Below are 19,208 nucleotides of genomic sequence, written 5' to 3' on the forward strand. Positions count from 1 at the left end.
TTAATTTGAATTTGATTTTGATATGAGGGCAATCCACCTTATTATCTTGTCATATAAGTGAGATTTGAACAATTAGCATACTTGAAGAAATCATTGTTAGTGGAATTTCGGTTTTTGCAAGCCAAATTCTTTGATTTATATTGATTTCAAGGGCATATCATCATGAAACATCCACATGACCAATCAATCAATTATGATTTATTGTATGATTTAGGACATATAGCAAAGCATCTCCTTCTCAGTAGGGGTTACAATCACAAAACATCAGTTTTTGACCTAGTTGCAAAGATATACAACAACTAACATGCTAATCTAGATGAATATTTACCTCAAAAAAGTATTAAAACATCTTAATCCATTCAATTCAAGAAAACAATTAAAAGTGAAGTACATACTTTGGATCTACAGCCAAATACTTTTAAGTAGATAGTTAAATATATTGGCAAACCAAATGGAGTGAAAAATTGTCTAAATGGAATCATCAATAAAGTAGCAAACAATTTGAAAATTACCGTAACTAATAGTTAAAACAACAAAAGAAATAGATGCAATCTATAAATGAAAAATTTTATGATGATAAACTTATTCTAAACCACAAATAACAATTAACAAATGTGATCTCCTCCCTATCAAGCCTATCTAACATGGGCAATTGAATTAAAATACTAAAAAAAGTATTGCACATACAACTTGCAAGATTACAGATTTTTTACAATAAAAAAAGTAGATTAGCTAAAGAAAACATACCTATTGAAAAAGATGTTGCAAAATGGGAAAGAGCAGTAACTAATATAGCAACATTTGAATTCAATAGACTACATGATTGTAGTGGAACAAAGTTATAAGCAAATGAAATAAATTTGAATAGATGGGGGTTACTATGGTAACGGCCAAGAAACCAAACTTCTCTACTAATCAGTATTAATTGTGTCTTAATATCTATATATCATAAGTTTGCAAATAACTGATGAGAAAGGCTTTAAGAAATTAAGAGACTTGGATGTTAATCCAATTAAATGATTAAAAAGATTTTTATGTAATTCCACTAAAACACAAGCTAAATTCAATTGTACCCAATGTTTAATCGGATATCGAATATTGCCACATGTTAAATTTACCCATAGCTTTAAATGTCTGACCAAACATTTAAGTAATTATAAAAAAATCAAATTAGCTATAATGATTCATATTCAATACTTCAATTGCACTTCAAATACTCTCATATTCCCAAAATAGTCCCACCCTTGCGGTTGAAATCTTTACCTTAAACTCATTCTTATATAATATAAGGAAGATAAATTCAATTGTACCCAATGTTTAATCGGATATCGAATATTGCCACATGTTAAATTTACCCATAGCTTTAAATGTCTGACCAAACATTTAAGTAATTATAAAAAAATCAAATTAGCTATAATGATTCATATTCAATACTTCAATTGCACTTCAAATATTCTCATATTCCCAAAATAGTCCCACCCTTGCGGTTGAAATCTTTACCTTAAACTCATTCTTATATAGTATAAGGACTTATTCTCATATTATTATTCCATTTGAAAGTTTTTTAATTTATATATTGATGAATTAATTTAAATGTTAATTTGCTTTTTTTTCTTATATTTCACTAGAATATCTATTTGTGTAACATATTAATATTTTATTAACGTAACGAAAAATGTATACAAGCATACGTTCAAAATAGTGCATCAAACGTCCATCTACTATATATCTGAACGACTTTCTAATAACAGAAACTTTCTTCACATTACCATTAAAAAAAAAAAAAAAAAAAGGTCCACCAACATATGAAGATTTTCTCCACCAACTTTGCCTATTTCACATCTCCCATCTACCAGAATATTGATCAACTCATTTTCCCAATAGTTTTATCTTTTTCTCACTTATTTAACATGTTTAGTGCCTAAAACTGAGTATTTTTATTCTTACCTAATAATAGGGTAATACTTAAAAAGAGAGTAGTTTGAGACTGTTGGGAATGAGTGTACAAAATTATGTAGTGGGAAAAAAGAAAGAAGCAGTCCTTGAAAATATTCAGCTCCCCTGTGACATGCATGAAACAAGATGCAATGCAGTCATTCAAGCGGAAAATGAAGCTACATTCATTCTTTGATTCAACGTTTTTGGACACAGCACCCAACACTTATTCCTTTTTCATCATAAATTAATGATACATACAACGATTGCCAGTGCAGAATGCAGTTGATTTTGCAGCTTAATTGTTTTCATCCACAGCTTGACTGTTTACAAATAAGCTCTCTCTTCTTTTAGGAAAGCCTGTGCTTTCTGGATTTGATCCTCTATATTTCAGTTCTTGGTTCGTTCTAAAATTTGGTTCAACAGCAGAAGATATGGAATTCGTATCTGTTCCACCACCACGCCTGTAAGAATTAACCGATCCTCCAGGGTATTGGGAAGGAGAGGCATATCTTCTTGATGGGTCTCGCATACCATTACCCCTCGAATCAACCACATCAGCATTCCTCGAAGAATCAGTGAATGATCTATCGCCTGAGCCAGATCCCAATGGAGCACCGGTTGTCACTGACGTGGAACTGAAAGGATCATCTGGCCCCCAAGAGGTAAGAGCTTCCTTCTTGTGGGCAAAGAAATGCCATGCTCCAAAAAGGAAAAGAATAAAAAACAGAACAGGACTCGTCCATTGCATCGTATTGAACTCGCTTCTGAAAACTGGAAGGTTGGAATGATACATCGCCACATAGCCGCTTCCAAGACTGAGAACAACTAGTCTTTCATTGTTACTTGCTACTACTGGTCTCACAAACCCTTTTTTGTCATCTATTTTTCTTTGCTGTTGGTTCAGAAATGATGCTACAATCCCATCAAAGCTTGCAGAGAACAGAAGTTTTGGTCCGCCAGCCCTAACATAATGCTGGGAAGACACATTATACACATAGATCTTCTCCGCATCACCAATAAGCAAGTACCCTTTGATTGCTTGAAATGTTAGAGGCTCTCCCATATCAAACTTCCTCTTGGATCTAACCCTACATTTGAAGTTCATTATGTCACCGAGCAACAGTACATGTATCAGATCACCTTCTGAAGTAAAACCGTATGCTTTTGACCTCTCTGTGGCATCAAAAACATAGCGTCTCACCACAGAAACGTTCAAACCTTCACAGAAAGATTCTCTAATCTTCATGGTCCTTAAATCTAATGACCCAGCACCAGTTTCTGTCAAAAAGAGAAGTCTCTGCTTCAAGAATGCCAGTGGCCTCCTTGATGGTGAAGCCAAGCCGTAAACTGTCCCATTATCCCTGAACACCCTGATCTTGCCCCTCAAATCTGTAGACAAAATATACCTCTTCCGCCCAACATGATGCACTTCCAAGATAGTGACTGGTGAAACACTATCACCAGCTTGAGGAACGTCAAACTTCACAATAACATCCATCCGAAGTGAGTTCCATTCATCCCCAGTTGAATTTTCCCAAACCCGATGCATCAAAATGGCACCATCCTCGTGCCCTGTGACAACTATGCTCTCATTCTTATAAACCGACATGTAGGATACCATAGCAGTAGTAGGCGATCTGGACAACGTGTCAAACTGACATAAAACATCTCCATTTCTTGCTAAAGCATACACTCTACCCGAATCATCTCCAACCAGAACATACTTACTGAACCCCTCAAAATCCCGGTATGGCAACACATTAATACAAGTGGGATTTGATCCAACTTTCACAGCTGACACAAATTGAAATTTCTCAGACCAAAAAGGACTAAACTTCGTAACCGACACCACCCCTACACTATCTCCATTTTTAACACTACTGTCTAACTTTCCATCTTGAATCTTCTCAGCATTCCCATCTCCATCAACCTCACCATATTCTTGCACAGTATCTTGCTTTCTATCAATGGGATATTTAACTTTTGAGCAATCTGACAACTTTGATTCTAATCTAGATAACAGTTCAGTGAAACTTTTCACTAGCTCTTCCATCTTTTCCAGTTGAATTTCCTGCCGTTTCAGTACATCTAAAGCATCACTAACCTCAGGTTTATGTTCAATAACATGCTCATTTTCAGTATCAGTTACAATTTCTGCTGAATTTGATTTCGCAAGAACCCGCATAATACAACATAAGTAAAGTAATAAAAGCAAATGAAGTGTAAAAAACTTGCCTTTTTGAGAGGTTGCCATTGAATAAGAAGCAAGATTTTTAGCTCAAAGCTCTTTTATCATTGCCTGAAGTTTCAGGAGTTTATGCAGATCCTATTGGTTGCTTTATTCTTTGTGGACGTGAAAGATATTTCAGAGCAAGATTGTACTCGTTTCTTTATGGGATTTGGACCTTTTTCCCTTCTCTTTTTTCGGGGTTTTAGGGAAGATTTTGGGAGTGGATTTAGGTCAAAAGATCGATTTTTAGATGGTCTTAGGACGTGGTATCGGGAAGACAACGAAGTAAGCAGAAAAGACGGCAACCTGTAAGAAAAGAGGAAATGAAACAAACAATAATTAGCCATTGATGCCCAAAACTTTTTTGAGTATTTGATTTTGACCCTTGGGATGTTTTGGACAACTGTAGATGCTCTCATAAACTTTAATTTTAGTCCGCCGCTTTAATTTCTTTATTTCTTCAAACAGGTCATATGAATTTAGTTCTAGACTCAATTTGCTTTTAAAGTTAAACTTGTCAAATTGAAGTTAAAGTGTTCTAAATTATAGGAGGTATGGAGAACAAAAATGGTGCGTAAAGAGATATTCCAGTCATCTCAATACATTTTTACATGATCCTTGCACATTATCTAATTGATTTTTTGATTGTGTATTTGTACCAATATGCTAACATCATTGGTTGTTTAATAGTGATTCGCCTAATTCGATCACTTAACTCTTGATTCCTCAACTTCTCCCCTTCTCCTAACAATTCGAATTAACAAAATGAACGTTGGAATGGACATATAATCTATTGCTGTTTAAAGTTTCAGCAGCGCAATTAATTACATAGAGTAACACTTTACATATCTCGAATATTGATACATCTGTGACCAATTTGTGACATACTCAAAAGATATATGCTTATTTTGCACGTGTATTCTAATTTTTGTTATTGAATTTGAAGAAGTTGAATATGACGTATTTTAGGCATAGAAAGAAAATAATTTTTTTAAAAAAAAAAATTTATTGACGTGTACTGTTGACGCCGCTATTGGTGGAAAAAAAAAACTCTAGCCGTGAAAGTGTAGAAAAGCACTTTCATTCGTCCAACAAAGAATGATTAACATGGTACTTTGTCGTCAGCACCACTACCAAATTTTATTTTTCTCGTGTAGTCAATATAATTCTTGTAGCATTTGAAGTCAAATACCACTACCACAAGGTTTTGTTGTAATTTGGATGTTTAGTTAATGTAATATTTGCTTTAAAATTGTACAGTGCATTAAATGTTATGTGCTATATGGTGGACAAGACATTGGTCAATGTCTGAGCAAAGCAACATCAAGAATTGAGGAAGAGAGACTAAAAATAGTCATGGTGCAAAAGCGATGATGAGTTGGGAGGTTACAACTACACAGGCAAATCAATGGTCCTCCTAAAGCTGAACCCCAAATTTAGCAAAGAGCCCACGTTGCATGAATTTTGTGAATCACAAGTTGGACATCAATTATCTGTAAAATGAGGACAGCATGTGTTACTTTTCTGGCACACAGGAAAGCCTAGAAAATGACAGCCTCAGATATTTCACCATCTTCTATATTCCTTGTATTTCCTCTGATTGCAGAAAGAAGGTAGCAGAGTTGTGGCAGGCGCCATTAATGGTGGTGGTGACCGGTTGCTAGGCTGTAGACCATGGCATGCGGGAGCACACCAGCACGTAAAGTGATGGTGGTCGCGGATCCCTGTCGCGAATCAGCTGCTGCACTTCAATATGCCCTCTCCCATGTAGTGCTTGAAAATGACACGTTAATTCTCCTCCATGTTGAGAATCCTAATAGTGCCTGGAGAATCCCATTTGGTACAATCTTCAGAAAAGCACAGTCGCTCCCTGCTTCTGCCGGTGCCGCCTCCATGTCCTCGTCCTCATCCTCATCCTCAGAAGGTTTTGTTGGTGGTGGTGGTGGTGGAGGGACCATAGATTTTCTCGAAGCAATGAAGCAAGCTTGTGGTATTGCACAGCCTAGGCTAAAAGTTCGTGTACAGAGGGTGGAAATGGATGGAAAGGACAAGGCTTCTGTACTTCTTGCACAAAGCAAAAGTCATGGGGTTGATGTCATTGTTATAGGGCAAAGGACGACTCTCTCCAATGCAATATTAGGGTGAGTTTTCTATTTTCCCCATATACATCATCCATGCATGTTTATAATACGCATAGGGTATACTAAAAGAGATTTTGCACTAGGATTTACATTTGTTCCCCTGAGATGTTGATGTTAAACTTGCAACAATTTCTCAGTTGATCATCAAATTGATCAAAGCAAAATTATCTGAATCTCTTGCTGACCTTAGCTAATACCCTACGCAGAATAAAGGCAGAAAGCAATTTTAAAAATCGGTGAAACCAGGAGAAAAGTTTATATTTACTTGTTCCTGCGTATAATCATTATGATATTTATTCAACTTCGATGAATTCTTCCAGAAAAGAAGTTCCATCCTCAATCAGATTAACTATGCCATCCTCTTTTAAGTGTTGTGCTCATGTTCCTATCTGCATTTGTGAGCAGGCCTAAGCGAAGTAGATCATTAAGGGGTCTTGATACGGCGGAGTATTTGATCGAGAACAGCAAATGCACTTGCGTTGGAGTGCAGAGAAAGGCCAATGGAGGATATCTTCTCAACTCAAAAACCCACAAAAACTTCTGGCTACTGGCTTGAGGATATGATATATTACTTACTGTAGTTTGTAAATGATTCAGAGCCTCTTCCTCTCCACCTGTTTTCCAGTTGATGTTGTACAATCGATTATTGCTTTTGAGTATTTTGGTTGAAATAGAGGTAGATGAACATATACAATAAGTGCTAAAGTGCAAAGGCTGATAGCAAATGCTACTCAAAACAGAGGCAAGCTCAACAGGGTTGTATTACATAGCTCACGTAGCAGTAGGCTAGTGACATGCATGCTTATCCAGGTGCTAAAGAAGTGTACTTGGGAAAAAGTCCATGTGTGTAGTCGAATAGTCTACAAATTTTACAACTTAGAATAGCTCAATCTAGCTAAAAGTGTAACTAGGGAAAAGTAAGTTACTTGTGTACTGAACTTCTCTAAGTTCTACCCCCAAAAAAAAAAAAACTTCTCTAAGCATATTTTCAAGATGTCCTCCAAAGAGCAGGCGAATCCAATGTAGAGCTAAAGATGACACTGAAGAAATAAAGGAATAGAAAGAGAAGGACGCATGATAAGCTTTTGTATTACCTAAAGATACAGAACAAGAATCATACAGCAAACCTGTGGGAAAAGGCTTCTGAGATCCTGTTCAAGGGGGAAAATATTGCCTCCTGATGTCAAAGCATAGCAATTCAATATGAGGCCAAGCCTCAACCATACAAGAAAGAAGACCTATAGAAGATGTAAAAAAGTTTGGCCAGAAATTTGATTGAGAAAGCAGGGCAAAATATAGGACCTATACAAAGCTATGAAAAGCTTAAAGCTCGTCACGCATATGCCGTTCCAATGGCACATCCAACAAGGGAACTGCATCCTCGTTCATCTGGGGAATATTTACACCATTTCCACGACCTCTAGGTAAAACCCCTGCTTCGTTTACCACACCACCTTTTACAGCATCCATAAGCGTCCTCTGCAACTTAAGCAGCCCAATACGCTTTGAAACAACATAAAGAACAGCAAGGGAAAAAAGAAGAAATCCAACAACCATAATTATCCTGCCCATGGAAAGCCAAGCATTAGACTAGCAGATGCAGGTCAGAAGCAAAAGTGCAGATACATTTTCTCCTCTACCTGTCAATGACATCCTGACGTTGCATTGTCGAAAGAAGGTTTCGAGTTCGCATTAGGAGTGAGCGGTGACCTCTGTACTCGCTCTCAGCCTTCCCTAATACTCCAGTTGATTCTTCTGCAGTATTCAAAAATTATATTTTGTTATTCAGCTTCAACAAGTACAAATTCATGAAAGAATAGACAGCTCCATATTTCCCAATATTATGATAAACAAAAGACTAGCTAATCTTGCAATAAAATGCCATGCAGCAGGATGAACAGAGAAAATTTCTTCCAATGCTCTTAGTAGAAAATCTTTGGAGACATATCTCAGCCAAAAATGTAACAATCTAAATTCTTAAAAATAAATCTCCAGCGCAAGTATTTGAGGTGCATTATTAATCGTCTAGTTTTGAGATTAGAATACATCTCATCACCTCAACTTTATTAAACAACGAATATAGTATTTATATTGTGACCTTAATTAAGTAGTTATATCAGATATATGGAATAACCAAACAAAAGCATTCAGAAACATCAGTATTAGAATTTGAAATGAGAATCACGCAGCAGACTAGCTGAAGAATTAAATGTCAATCATCTTCCCCAGCTAAACAAAGTCACTTTCTCCAGGCCCCAATTTAATGGAACTGCATATGCCTACTTTTAGTCAACATTCATTCTATTTATCCAATTCAAGACTGACCCACAAAGAATGCTTGAGAAACTTGTGCATAAGAATAAAATAACAGCTAACTAGTATTATTTGCTTAGGAAAAAGGTAAAAAATAGTATTTTGAGATAGAAGATACTAGTTCAAGAGCAAATATCTATATTAGTGAAAGAGAACTCACCAAAAGTCATAAGTGTGCTTGCACTTCGTTCAACTTCCTGTAAACATTTACTAATGAATGAGAAACTATCATATACACATCAGGAAAAGGAATAACGGAGACATATAGGTACTAACCTGGACCATCAGCTGACGGGTGCGTCGAAGGCTCTCAGTGATACTTCCAGCTGCAGATGTCATTCCTGCTTTTGTCCTAATAAGTAATATGACAATATAGAACGTGTAAAGTCATATTCTTGATCAATAAGGATTCCTCTATCATTCCTAAAACCACAAGAGACAATCATGTAAGGTTTTAGCAAAGCAGAAGCATATTAGACTTACTGTAGATTCCGCCTCCGAATGGTAGACTCTTCTCCACCTCCCAAAAGAAGCTCCCTCTGCAGTCAACCAACAATATGCAGTTTAAACACCTAACAAGCAGTGGAGCCAACATAATGTAGAAAGCTCATTACCTCTTGTTGAGCAGTTTTTCTGATATTCTCCTTCGCTCTCAGATTAGCTTTTCTCAAACTTGATCTCAAGCTGCATCTCCAACAAAATAAATGTGTAACATATCACCATTTAGATATTCCTCACAGATATGTAATGTAGCCATGTGTTAACATAAACACATCTCATTGAATCAATCATTCATAGCAACAAAAGTCACAAGAAGATTTCTGCCAACAATTTCTGGAGCTGACATAATCTTAGTCTGTGGGCATGTAGCAAGCAGTAAGCTAAACTCCTAAGTAAACTACATAGGAGGAGGTCATACCAAATAATTTAGACTCCACCAAAACAAAATGGTGTCTGATTTGCATGTTCATGTATCTGCTTTCAGATTTCTTGAAATGATAAACCATATGCTGCTACATTAACTTCACTTAAACTACATAAATGCAATAACAACTCCTGCTGATGTCAAATAAACCATCTGTAAGAAAGAACAGCAACCAAGCTGTGGAAAAACAAAGTGGCCCTACTTTACTGCATGTCTTACAACAGTCAAAAACAAACAAACTAGTGTCATCAAAACAACATGCAGGTTATTAAACTCTGATTAAGATAGCCATTCTCTCACTTGCTCACACATACACGCGCGCGCGTACATTCTCTCTCTCTCCCACAACATCATATATGAATACAGGCTATATATATGCTCAAAACAAAATTTTTCTTTGTGTGCCATACCCAGCAGCCAAAAGAAACAACAAGTAGAAAGACTTAAACTTTGTAAAGATTTATGACATGAAACAAAACTATAAACCCCAGAGTGAATCTACAATGAAAACTTCTAGTTCTTGACATGACATTGATTTAAGTTCCTGAAAATAAATGGTCAAGAATTCATCATGTGACCTTGTATAACACTTCCAGATCAACCAATTTTAACACAAATCTCTGATTTCAATAAATTTATCAGCAAACCTGAAAAGATTTCCGCATTTCAATCATCTAAACATCTTAAGCAATTAAACTATCCCAAGAAATGCCTACGAATGTCCACAAACTGGTTGCATATATCAACAAAATTTTCACATGTATCTACGAGCCTTCCAATCCCATGTCATAATTTAAAATACAGTAATACACATTAACAAAGCAAACCAGCACAATCCTTGTCTTATCAGAATATAAAGTTTCCATTTTTCAATTCATTAAGTCACCTACATTTTACACTCAAAGAAGCTCCAGAAAAAAAATTACAAAAAAACACAGTTAAATATTAATATTAAACCGAAAAGGGTGCCCCTAAAATTTGTTAACATGAAAAAAAAAAATGAATAAAGTGGGTACCTTTCGATTTGCTTCTGCCAAGAATTAGCCAAATCTTGAGCCTGTTGAGCTTGATCATCAGAGGGAAGTTGAGGGGCTAAGAGATCAAGCTTAAAATGGAGCGACTGCAGAAGATTCAAACCATCTTGAGCAAGCCCATTTAATCTTGGTAATGAATTTTTACTCTGATGGTGCTCTTCTTCTTCTACTGATGAGGATGATAATTTTTGGCTGGATTTTCCATATTCTTCAATTGATTTAATATTTTTTGAAAGCTGTTCTTCTGTTTCTCGAAATTCTTTCTTCACCTTCTCCACTTCCTCTACCACTGGGTCCATGTCGTTTTTCATGCTCTTGGCGGGTCGTTTTGAGGTCGAAGATTGGAGGCTATGGTGGGATTTTTGTAAAAGAAACTGGAAGGAGGAAGGAATAGAAAAGGGGCCCGGTTTTTGAAGTAAGGACGGTTTGCACCGGTTGGACCGGCTGAGATATGACAGTGGGATGGTTCGACCAATTTTTATGCAGTAACGCCTTAATTTCCTTCACTAAGGTGGAAAAAAGTCCTTATTTTTAAGTTTAAACACACTAATTTGAAACATTAGTGTATTTGAGTTGAAGATTATTCTGAAAATTTTTCCTGTTGTTTAACGAAACATTTTTTTTGACGTGATATAAATGAAATAAAATAATAATTAAAAAAAAAAGATAATGTAAAAAAGCGTTTGAAAAAGCTCAATGATTTTGCAAAAGTTACAATTCAAAATTTTAAAGGGGGCTTTTTTTTTCTGAGAAAAAAGAATGCTGGCCTAGTGGCATTAATACTAATAGTGGAATATGTCAAAGAGACTAGAAATTATAGTGCAAAGCAATCTCAATCCTATAGATGATGAAATCAAATTTTGCATAATCAACACCACCACATCATATCACAAGGCAAATGAGAAACATCCTTGAATTAAAAGCTAGCTCTGTTGGATCCTTAACTGGAAATAAAAGGCATAAATAGAACATATATGGTCATTGTGAATAAGTGTAAAAATGATTGCCTGATCCAACAGGTCAATCAAAGATGGCATATAAAACTGTGGAAAAAAGGAACAACTTGATGTATTATTAATCAGTAGGCTAAAGACAGTTGAATCAATACATTGATATTCCATCATAAGAACTAGACTCCTCAAGTCTGAAATGGAAAAGAACACTACTGCAATTTGGATTCTAATATGGACTACTATCTAATAAACTTTGAAGAGCTTACAAATTGAAACTGCACAAGATAAAGAGTATGTTTATGAATTTCTCTTAAACCCCAACTTGAAAAAGAAACTATTGCTACGCAACTGTGCAGAAAAGATTGGAACTTTAATCACTCAGAAAACGTTATTCTTGATAGCTAGACTATCTGAAGTAAGAAAGCAACAAATCTCGAGCTCAGAAAGCTGTCAATTTGTAGTAGCAACTCTTTCCAGTAAGAAGAATCTGATAGCCTTTGCCGCAGGGACACTTGAAATGGAGAATCAGACACTCCCCATTTCTCTCCACCCAAACAGCTTCTTCACGAGGTCCTCCTTCACTTCCGGCAACTTGGCACACTTCAGAATTATCCTGTGCAAACTTCAGAGTTCAGAAATGGCACACAATTGATCAACTGGAATTAAATTTAGAGTTACAACTAAACAAAGATTATCGGAGGAAGAACCGCAGCAAAGAAACAGACACCTAAAAACTGCTCCATCAGAACAAATGAAAATTCAAGAAAGATAAGGGGAAAAAAGAAAATGGGAAAATGTCATAAGATTGATTTAGAACTAAATTAAAACTACCAACAAGGGACTACAACAAGAAACTCAAAAAATAAAAAAATAAAAAAAATTTTCAGATTCCAACACGGATTCAAGAAAAACTAGCAAAAAGTATGATGAAAACATAGGATTTGATAGAAGGTATAGTGAATGATTGATTGTCGGACCTTTGAAAGATCGTCATTATCTTCAGAATCAGAGCAGCTATCCTCTTCACCTTCCTTTATGACTTCATTCCACCATTGTCTCATTTCTCTCAGCCTATCCTTCATTCTTTTCAGCCTCTGTACATTCAACAAAAGAAGAATAATTGGTGGGGTAAAATACGCCCAGAAGATTGGCGGAAGCCCTGGGTAGAATCAAAGGTAAAGAACCCAGAAAATACCTTGGTATTAGGAGTCTCTTCTTTCAAATTCAGGCCAGCCGCTCCAGCACTTGGTGACCACGTGACTTTTCTTGCTGCTGGAGGCCGAGGCGGTGTGGTGGTTGTCACCACCTGATAAGAAGCTGAAGTGGGATCAGAGATTGTACGGTAAAGAGGACCAGATGGCGAAGTAGCCACAGGATTGACCATAGAACTCTCCGGCAACTGGTTATTCAACAAACTGCCCAAAGAAATTTGAGCTTGATCAGGAAGATTGCTGGCTCCGGGAGAGTTGATTAGATCGGAAATAGTCCGGCGAAGAGCAGGGGACGATAAGGATGATGATGATGCATTTGAGAAAGTGGCCGGAAGTGGGAGTTTACTGAAGCCAAGAATGCAGCGGTCGCCAGAAAACGTGGTGGTGGAGGAAGATGGAGGTAGAAGTGTGGCCCTCTTGGAAGAGGGTTCTTGGAGGGAAGACCAAGATGAAGGGGACTGTCTCTTGGTTGAGCCGCATTTGTTGCAGGGGTCCATGGAGGAGGAGGAGGAGAAGAGTGGGGCAGCAGTGGTGGTGACGGTGGATTGGTGGTTGCCGGGGTTGCCGCCGGTGGTGGAGTTGAGGTGGAGCTTGGCTAGGAGATTGAGAGCGGTGGCGTTAACTGCAGTGTTTTCTTGGTGATGGGAGAATTCTTGGGAGAAACCAGAATCTTGATTAGCCATTTCTGTTCAGCTCTGTTTCTCTTTAATAACTGTCAATAACTGTTTTTTCAAAAGACTTGGCGGGGTGTTATACTGTGAGGCTGATTGGGATATATAAAAGGAGTTGTTTAGGGATTTTTTTCTTGTTCTTTTTTTTATTATAAATTTGTGGGAATTTGTTGCTGCTAGTTGCTAAACAGAAGAAGAAAAAGGATGAAGAAAAGAAAAGGCCATACGGGAAAAGGAGAGATTATTAAAGGTTGTGAAATGGCTAACTTCCATTAGGCCAGTCAATAGAAATTGTTTAATAGGCAATCTTTTTTCTTTTCCTTTTTTTTTTGGAAAACAGTAGGTTAAGGTAATTAAGAACATTCAATCAAAAAATTACATTAGCTGTTTAGATTAGCTATTTTTTGGGGTGTTTTTGAAAAATTTATTGTAACAAAGTTTTTAGAATATATTTTGGAATATTTTTAGAATATATTTTAGAATATTTTTAAAAAATATTTTGAAATATTTAAGAATAGTAGAGTTTTTAAAATATATTTTGAAATATTAAAAAAATTTAGACTACTTTATTTAAAAAACTAATTTTTGAAAAACAGAGGGATCCAAACAGACAAGCGTTAAGAATACTGCAGTTCCAAGGGCTGCATTAACAGCAGTTCCACTGATGCCGCCAACATTAGACTCCTACTGCTACTTACTACAGTAGCTGTATTCCTAGCAGACCAATCATTAGCACTAGTACTTGATATCATCCATTCTTGGACGTCAGATGAATCAGTAGCGATAATTTCAACCTATATAGCTGCTTCCAAATTGATCATTGTCTGATTTCCTCTTTGCTGATACAGTTAGCCCCTGATCATTGGATTCGATGGTGGTGCCAACTCTTGCGGGATTACCAGTTTTCCTCCCTTGGAGCTTTTGGAGTCATCCCTCTTAATCCTACACAATTCCGAAGAAGTATCTTCAGGATTTAGCCCTTCCATACTAGCACCTTCAAGATAATACTCATGCATAGTCCATTGGCCCCGAGTCTCCTCCTTCAATTTGAACGTAAAGGTGCTCTTTTTGCCAATTAGCTCGCCCCTGCCCGCACTCTGTTGATATCTTCTGGGGTGGGATTCCCACCCCATTGGCCACAACCAGCTTTTCTATTCTTACCTGTTGCCTCCTACCTTCTTTCCAACATTTTGGTCAACTACGGACTTACCGACTGGTGTCTACCATGGATCATCGTCATGGAACAGATTCCGAGGGGTTCCGTTCTCTCCATAGGTCTCTCTCACCATCGTAACCCTATCCCATTCGGACGGCAACGGGCGATTCTTCACCATGTGCTCGAGATAGTTGGTGATCAACTCTTCGTCAGTTGGACAGAACCGAACCCCAAACCCAAAACAGCTGATCTGGTTAACATCTCTCAAATGTTTTCTTGATGTGAATTTGTTTCCTAAGATTGTTTCGTCAGTTGTTTCTGCTTTCTAATAGAAGGTTTTGTTGGTCTTCTCGGGTTCACTCGAGGCTTCTCAAGATCGAAGTGAGGAAATTTGTTGCATGCAATTAGTAGAGGTTAGAGAGGACTTTCCAAATATCGGTTATCCTCGTGAATGTTACCTTCGTTTTCTCGACTTTGTCAATCGAATGTCTGCAAATTAGTTTTCTAACTGCAGTCTGTAACAGAAACCTTCATGTGTGTAACAAGCATATAGACAATCAAGCATATAGACAATCGTCCTCTTTTTAAGTAATATATATGATTAAACTCAATCCAGGAGGCTGATCTTATACACGCACAAGTCATAGTGTCTCATAGAAAACGATACCAGATGATGTATTGGCTCATAATGTTGATCTTTAAACTTTTACAAAATTCAAAGCTGTCAGACAACCGTTCCATTCTTGCCGAGTTCTCGCTGTCTGGCACGTTCCATCTTCCTCTTACGCCATTCCTCTAGAGCTGTAGAAACCAAGAACAAAGGGAAAAAAAAAGTCCTTTCAGTTCAATACCAATGTCAGCCTCAGTAGATGATTAACATATTCTGAATTACTGACTCTATTATGACCAATCAACCTGTTCATAAATCCCTCTCAAGAACCTGCATATAACATAATGTTGTGCAGAAGCACATCTGACATTGACTACAGCTCAGCATCTCTCTAAGAAGTTCTCCATTGGTTTAGGCGGTTTTTGAAATGTAAAGCAACACTATCAAAGATTGCATATACATACTTCAACTTCAAGGATGAGGGAGGAAAAAAAAGGTTTGAAATTCAAGTTCTACATAGTCACCATGATGGTGAATATTGTGAATATCAATGCTTTATGGCTAAAGGAAAAAAAAAAATTGTCTACTGCCTGAATTTTGATTTAAAGGTGCAGCAATTTTTAGCGATATGTCTAGTGAGAATTACACTTTACAAGGAACGCATAATTAAGCTGCCAGATGATCTAAGACCGATGTGCACTAAAACTATCAGCCGTCGATATGAGAACCAGCTCCCAGAACATTTTTCTTAAATTTTAGTCAATAAACATTCTTGACAACTTATAATTAAATACAATGTAGTGAGCCAACCAAAAAAAAACTTCATGCACTAATAAAACCATAATCTAGGATTATTAAGTTTTCACACAAATAAAAAGTACTTGTCATACCAAATTTAGTAAAGTCCTTCATGAGAACCTTTTGATTGGTGCAATTTTAGCGTCTGTGAATTAAACAAAGAATATTTCCAAATATTTCTCATCTGCAACCAATGTATTTAGCTGAAAATGAATAAGAAGCTGTACCCGGCTACATGACTATTTTATACTGAAATAAACAATTAATGTTGTATGAGCAATGATTGGTAAATTTGACCCATAATTGGGTAGATTTAGGCTGTGATTCCTGATGGCTTATACCTTCTAACATGAATTAATTTATCATTAGGTTGATTTAGGCTGTGATTCCTAACGGCTTATACCTTCTAATAAGCACTAATTTAAGTTAAGAGACGGAGCCAAAAAAATGGGGCAAAATTTTAGAAATTACCTTTGAGGCTGCCAGCATCTGAATATGAGCGAAGATTATTCAGCCTAGATACTAAGTCCGAAGCAGCACCCTGCTTGGTATCTTTCTGTTTTACAGCCTCTGGTTCTACATGAGCTTCTTTTTCAATTTCTTTCACCTAAAACAAATAGATATTAACTTTTTAGATATCACATCCGCATACCAGAATACTCAATTTCACCATATGGAGATACACTATCATGTAACCATCACAAATAATACGAACCCATATCAAGAGATGGAAGAGTTCAAGAGCATTTTATTTCTCACATCTTCTGGATACCAGTGCTTAAATAAATTGTTACAACTGGCAATACAATATGGTAATAGAAGTCCAAGAATTTGTACTCACTCTTTTAATCAAATCCACAGGTATCATGGCACGGCGTATCTCCTCGGATTCCTTAATGTGCCGAAGTAAAACTGTTACAGGATAGACAAACATATTACTGAATAAGCAAGATTGCAGTCCATAAAATGAGATAAGTACCAAGAAAATAACGAAAATTTTCAAAGAGCATCAACAGAACTACCTATTTCCAGACAAAGTAATACTATTAAACAAAATATGAGGATAAGATGTATTCAGGTATCCTAAAGGATAAAACAGCTTCCATCTTGGTTCAGAAATGATCATTGGATGCTACATTACAATTATCTACAAGTTATATAACCCACATAGCTACATCCGGCAAAGGGTTGTTTCCACCAACATTTCTTACCTATTCTATCAATATCCTCTCCATGAATTTTATTCTTCCCAATTCCTACAGGTGATGGGCTAGAAACTGTTTTACCAGCTTTCGCAAGATTCCCTCACCAACTAAAAAGCTGCTCCAAAAAGCAGAACTACTCAAATCTTATTCCCTTGAAAAAAATGTTTTCTCACAATTGAAGAGCTACGATTAATCATCAAAACACAAGACACCATACTCGCTAGTCATTGGCAGCAAATTCATCAAAACAGTAGCGGACACAAAAACAAGCTGTAAATCTGTATCTTTTCTGAGCCCGTTTCCCATTACCAACCACTCAAAAGAAGTTGATACTGTCAGCCCAGTCCATCAATCCATCATAATCCCAGTAAATCATCACTCAACAATCTTGAAAACCGCAGATTAGCATCATAAATCCGAATTACGTATACTGAAATCTTAATTCAGGATTTAGCAATATTAAATCAGACTTATCCCAGAAGCCCACAAGTTGAATTTAGGAAGAAACAGTAGAATCCACCAATAAAAATGAAAAAAATTGGAGAGAGAGGAACCTGAATTGGATTGGTGAGAAGAAGAGAATTTGCCAAAAGAAAAAGCAGAGAGGAATCCCTGAAGCAAGAAAAGGGCAGTGAGCACGTTGAATAAGCAGACAACAATGGTAGCATGCTTGAAGCTTAGCCATCTTAATTTCCACCACTGCTGGACTTGATGTGCTTTCTCCATCATCAACTCCTTCAATTGACTCCCACACGACCCAGTTTCTTTTGCCCCTTCAGTGTTTGTTTCTGTTTCCTTACTCCTTACAGCCTTTTAACAAAAGGAATGTGCTCCCACCTTGGAAGTTCTGGAAAATTGCACAAGAACCTTGCTGAAAATTCATTGCCCATTTGGATTGTATTTTTGGGAAATTTTTGCAAAAAAAAAAATAAAAAAATTACTATGGTATTTTTTAGGATGCCATGTATGTAAGATAAGTATATAGGATAAAAAGGTTATTAAATATTGCATCAAAAGAATATTCATAAAAATTGTAAAAATTTTTCCATAAAAAGTCATAATCCAAATAACACGAATCTTCCTCTGATTTCATTGAAAGTGTTATGTCTTGGATATTTTTAATAATAGAAAAGGTTGGATTCAATTGCGTGGTAAGTAGCAAAAAAAATTAATGTTTTTCTATATTTACCTTTATTTTATGTTAGACTCAAATTTGAATTTTGGATTTTAGAAGGCAAATTTGGAAGCAAAAGTACTAACTTTACAATCTTTTTAAAAGATCAGAATCTAACATTACCTCCACTGTTCTTAAAATGTTAGAATCTTAAAATGTGAAAAAAAAATTAATTTTTTTCTTTGAGATGCTGAGAATAATCAAATGTAATTATACAAATGAGATTCAATTCGAACTTTACTCGCCGGTTTATAAACTATTACCATAAACTAGTAGCCCTCAGCCACCTTTTTTTTTTCCCCTTTGTCCGTTTTTGAATTTGTGGATTTTTTTTTTGGGTAAAAAACAAAAAAATCCCTGTGATAAGCCTAATACACAGAAAAGCCCCCTATGATTTCAAAATATACAATACGACACTTCATGTTTTGAACTAAATTGTAAAGGTGACGGAATCCGTTAAATTTAACGGAAATGACTTATTGGAACCTAAAAAAAAAATTTATACCTAATTTTTATCAAATATACCTATTCTACCCCTTAACCCTCAATTCTCTCTATTTAGAGAATAAAACAAATGATTTTTTTGAACTGTCTTTTGCTTAATTATATCAGGGCATTTTGATCTTTTTGTCCATTTTCGTTAAATTTAACGGATTCCGTCACCTTTATAATTTAATTCAAAGCATGAGGGGTTGTGTTGTATATTTTGAAACCATGGAGGGCTTTTCTATGTATTAGGTTTACCACATGGGGCTTTTTTGTTTTTTACCCCTTTTTTTTTTTTCCTTTCATTTAATGTAAGAGGAAGCTTTCATTCCAATCGAAAGGACAAGTAGCTAGCATATGTAG

At 36.2% G+C, this 19,208-nt stretch overlaps 5 protein-coding genes across 6 annotated transcripts; 1 reads left to right on the plus strand and 4 right to left on the minus strand.

Moving 5' to 3' along the window:
- Positions 1–2,096: 2,096 nt before the first annotated feature.
- LOC113734366 (uncharacterized membrane protein At1g75140) lies at positions 2,097–4,463 on the minus strand. 2 transcript variants are annotated; one of them, XM_072082047.1, is made up of 2 exons: positions 4,174–4,463; positions 2,097–4,009 (listed from the first exon to the last, which is right to left on the minus strand). In XM_072082047.1, exon 2 carries the CDS (start codon positions 3,989–3,991, stop codon positions 2,234–2,236), a length of 1,758 nt encoding a protein of 585 aa, XP_071938148.1. In that variant the 5' UTR covers positions 3,992–4,009; positions 4,174–4,463; the 3' UTR covers positions 2,097–2,233. The 2 variants fall into 2 exon arrangements, with proteins under 2 accessions (XP_071938148.1, XP_027116689.1); XM_027260888.2 differs by having other exon boundaries at positions 2,097–4,463.
- Positions 4,464–5,697: 1,234 nt separating this feature from the next.
- On the plus strand, positions 5,698–6,968 carry LOC113734368 (uncharacterized). Its single transcript, XM_027260890.2, has 2 exons — positions 5,698–6,309; positions 6,715–6,968. Exons 1-2 carry the CDS (start codon positions 5,843–5,845, stop codon positions 6,863–6,865), a joined length of 618 nt encoding a protein of 205 aa, XP_027116691.1. The 5' UTR covers positions 5,698–5,842; the 3' UTR covers positions 6,866–6,968.
- Positions 6,969–7,557: 589 nt separating this feature from the next.
- Positions 7,558–10,974, minus strand: LOC113734367 (uncharacterized). The gene is made up of 7 exons (XM_027260889.2): positions 10,564–10,974; positions 9,237–9,306; positions 9,106–9,161; positions 8,899–8,974; positions 8,783–8,819; positions 7,950–8,064; positions 7,558–7,873 (listed from the first exon to the last, which is right to left on the minus strand). Exons 1-7 carry the CDS (start codon positions 10,890–10,892, stop codon positions 7,633–7,635), a joined length of 924 nt encoding a protein of 307 aa, XP_027116690.1. The 5' UTR covers positions 10,893–10,974; the 3' UTR covers positions 7,558–7,632.
- Positions 10,975–11,625: 651 nt separating this feature from the next.
- On the minus strand, positions 11,626–14,985 carry LOC113733760 (uncharacterized). Its single transcript, XM_027259940.2, has 3 exons — positions 12,730–14,985; positions 12,512–12,628; positions 11,626–12,147 (listed from the first exon to the last, which is right to left on the minus strand). The coding sequence occupies exons 1-3, from the start codon at positions 13,426–13,428 to the stop codon at positions 11,974–11,976; spliced, it is 990 nt and encodes a 329-aa protein (XP_027115741.1). The 5' UTR covers positions 13,429–14,985; the 3' UTR covers positions 11,626–11,973.
- Positions 14,986–15,138: 153 nt separating this feature from the next.
- Positions 15,139–18,029, minus strand: LOC113734369 (uncharacterized). Its single transcript, XM_027260891.2, has 4 exons — positions 17,740–18,029; positions 16,822–16,892; positions 16,452–16,587; positions 15,139–15,373 (listed from the first exon to the last, which is right to left on the minus strand). Exons 1-4 carry the CDS (start codon positions 17,912–17,914, stop codon positions 15,297–15,299), a joined length of 459 nt encoding a protein of 152 aa, XP_027116692.1. The 5' UTR covers positions 17,915–18,029; the 3' UTR covers positions 15,139–15,296.
- Positions 18,030–19,208: the final 1,179 nt, after the last annotated feature.

Source organism: Coffea arabica, chromosome 3c, assembly GCF_036785885.1.
Source record: "Coffea arabica cultivar ET-39 chromosome 3c, Coffea Arabica ET-39 HiFi, whole genome shotgun sequence".
Taxonomy (NCBI): domain Eukaryota; kingdom Viridiplantae; phylum Streptophyta; class Magnoliopsida; order Gentianales; family Rubiaceae; genus Coffea; species Coffea arabica.

What these genes read in the sequence shown, in the direction of transcription:
- LOC113733760 (XM_027259940.2), bottom strand. Translation starts at nt 13,428, where the DNA reads ATGGCTAATCAAGATTCTGGTTTCTCCCAAGAATTCTCCCATCACCAA. An exon ending in AAGAGACTCCTAATACCAAG is followed by an intron (nt 12,629 to 12,729) that starts GTATTTTCTGGG and finishes TTGAATGTACAG; the next exon opens with AGGCTGAAAAGAATGAAGGA. An exon ending in ATAATGACGATCTTTCAAAG is followed by an intron (nt 12,148 to 12,511) that starts GTCCGACAATCA and finishes AAGTTTGCACAG; the next exon opens with GATAATTCTGAAGTGTGCCA.
- LOC113734367 (XM_027260889.2), bottom strand. Translation starts at nt 10,892, where the DNA reads ATGAAAAACGACATGGACCCAGTGGTAGAGGAAGTGGAGAAGGTGAAG. An exon ending in AAGCACACTTATGACTTTTG is followed by an intron (nt 8,065 to 8,782) that starts GTGAGTTCTCTT and finishes TGAATACTGCAG; the next exon opens with AAGAATCAACTGGAGTATTA. An exon ending in CGTCAGGATGTCATTGACAG is followed by an intron (nt 7,874 to 7,949) that starts GTAGAGGAGAAA and finishes TTCCATGGGCAG; the next exon opens with GATAATTATGGTTGTTGGAT.
- LOC113734368 (XM_027260890.2), top strand. Translation starts at nt 5,843, where the DNA reads ATGGCATGCGGGAGCACACCAGCACGTAAAGTGATGGTGGTCGCGGAT. An exon ending in CTCTCCAATGCAATATTAGG is followed by an intron (nt 6,310 to 6,714) that starts GTGAGTTTTCTA and finishes ATTTGTGAGCAG; the next exon opens with GCCTAAGCGAAGTAGATCAT.
- LOC113734369 (XM_027260891.2), bottom strand. Translation starts at nt 17,914, where the DNA reads ATGATGGAGAAAGCACATCAAGTCCAGCAGTGGTGGAAATTAAGATGG. An exon ending in TTCTCACCAATCCAATTCAG is followed by an intron (nt 16,893 to 17,739) that starts GTTCCTCTCTCT and finishes ATCCTGTAACAG; the next exon opens with TTTTACTTCGGCACATTAAG. An exon ending in AGATGCTGGCAGCCTCAAAG is followed by an intron (nt 15,374 to 16,451) that starts GTAATTTCTAAA and finishes TGGTTTCTACAG; the next exon opens with CTCTAGAGGAATGGCGTAAG.
- LOC113734366 (XM_027260888.2), bottom strand. Translation starts at nt 4,192, where the DNA reads ATGGCAACCTCTCAAAAAGGCAAGTTTTTTACACTTCATTTGCTTTTA.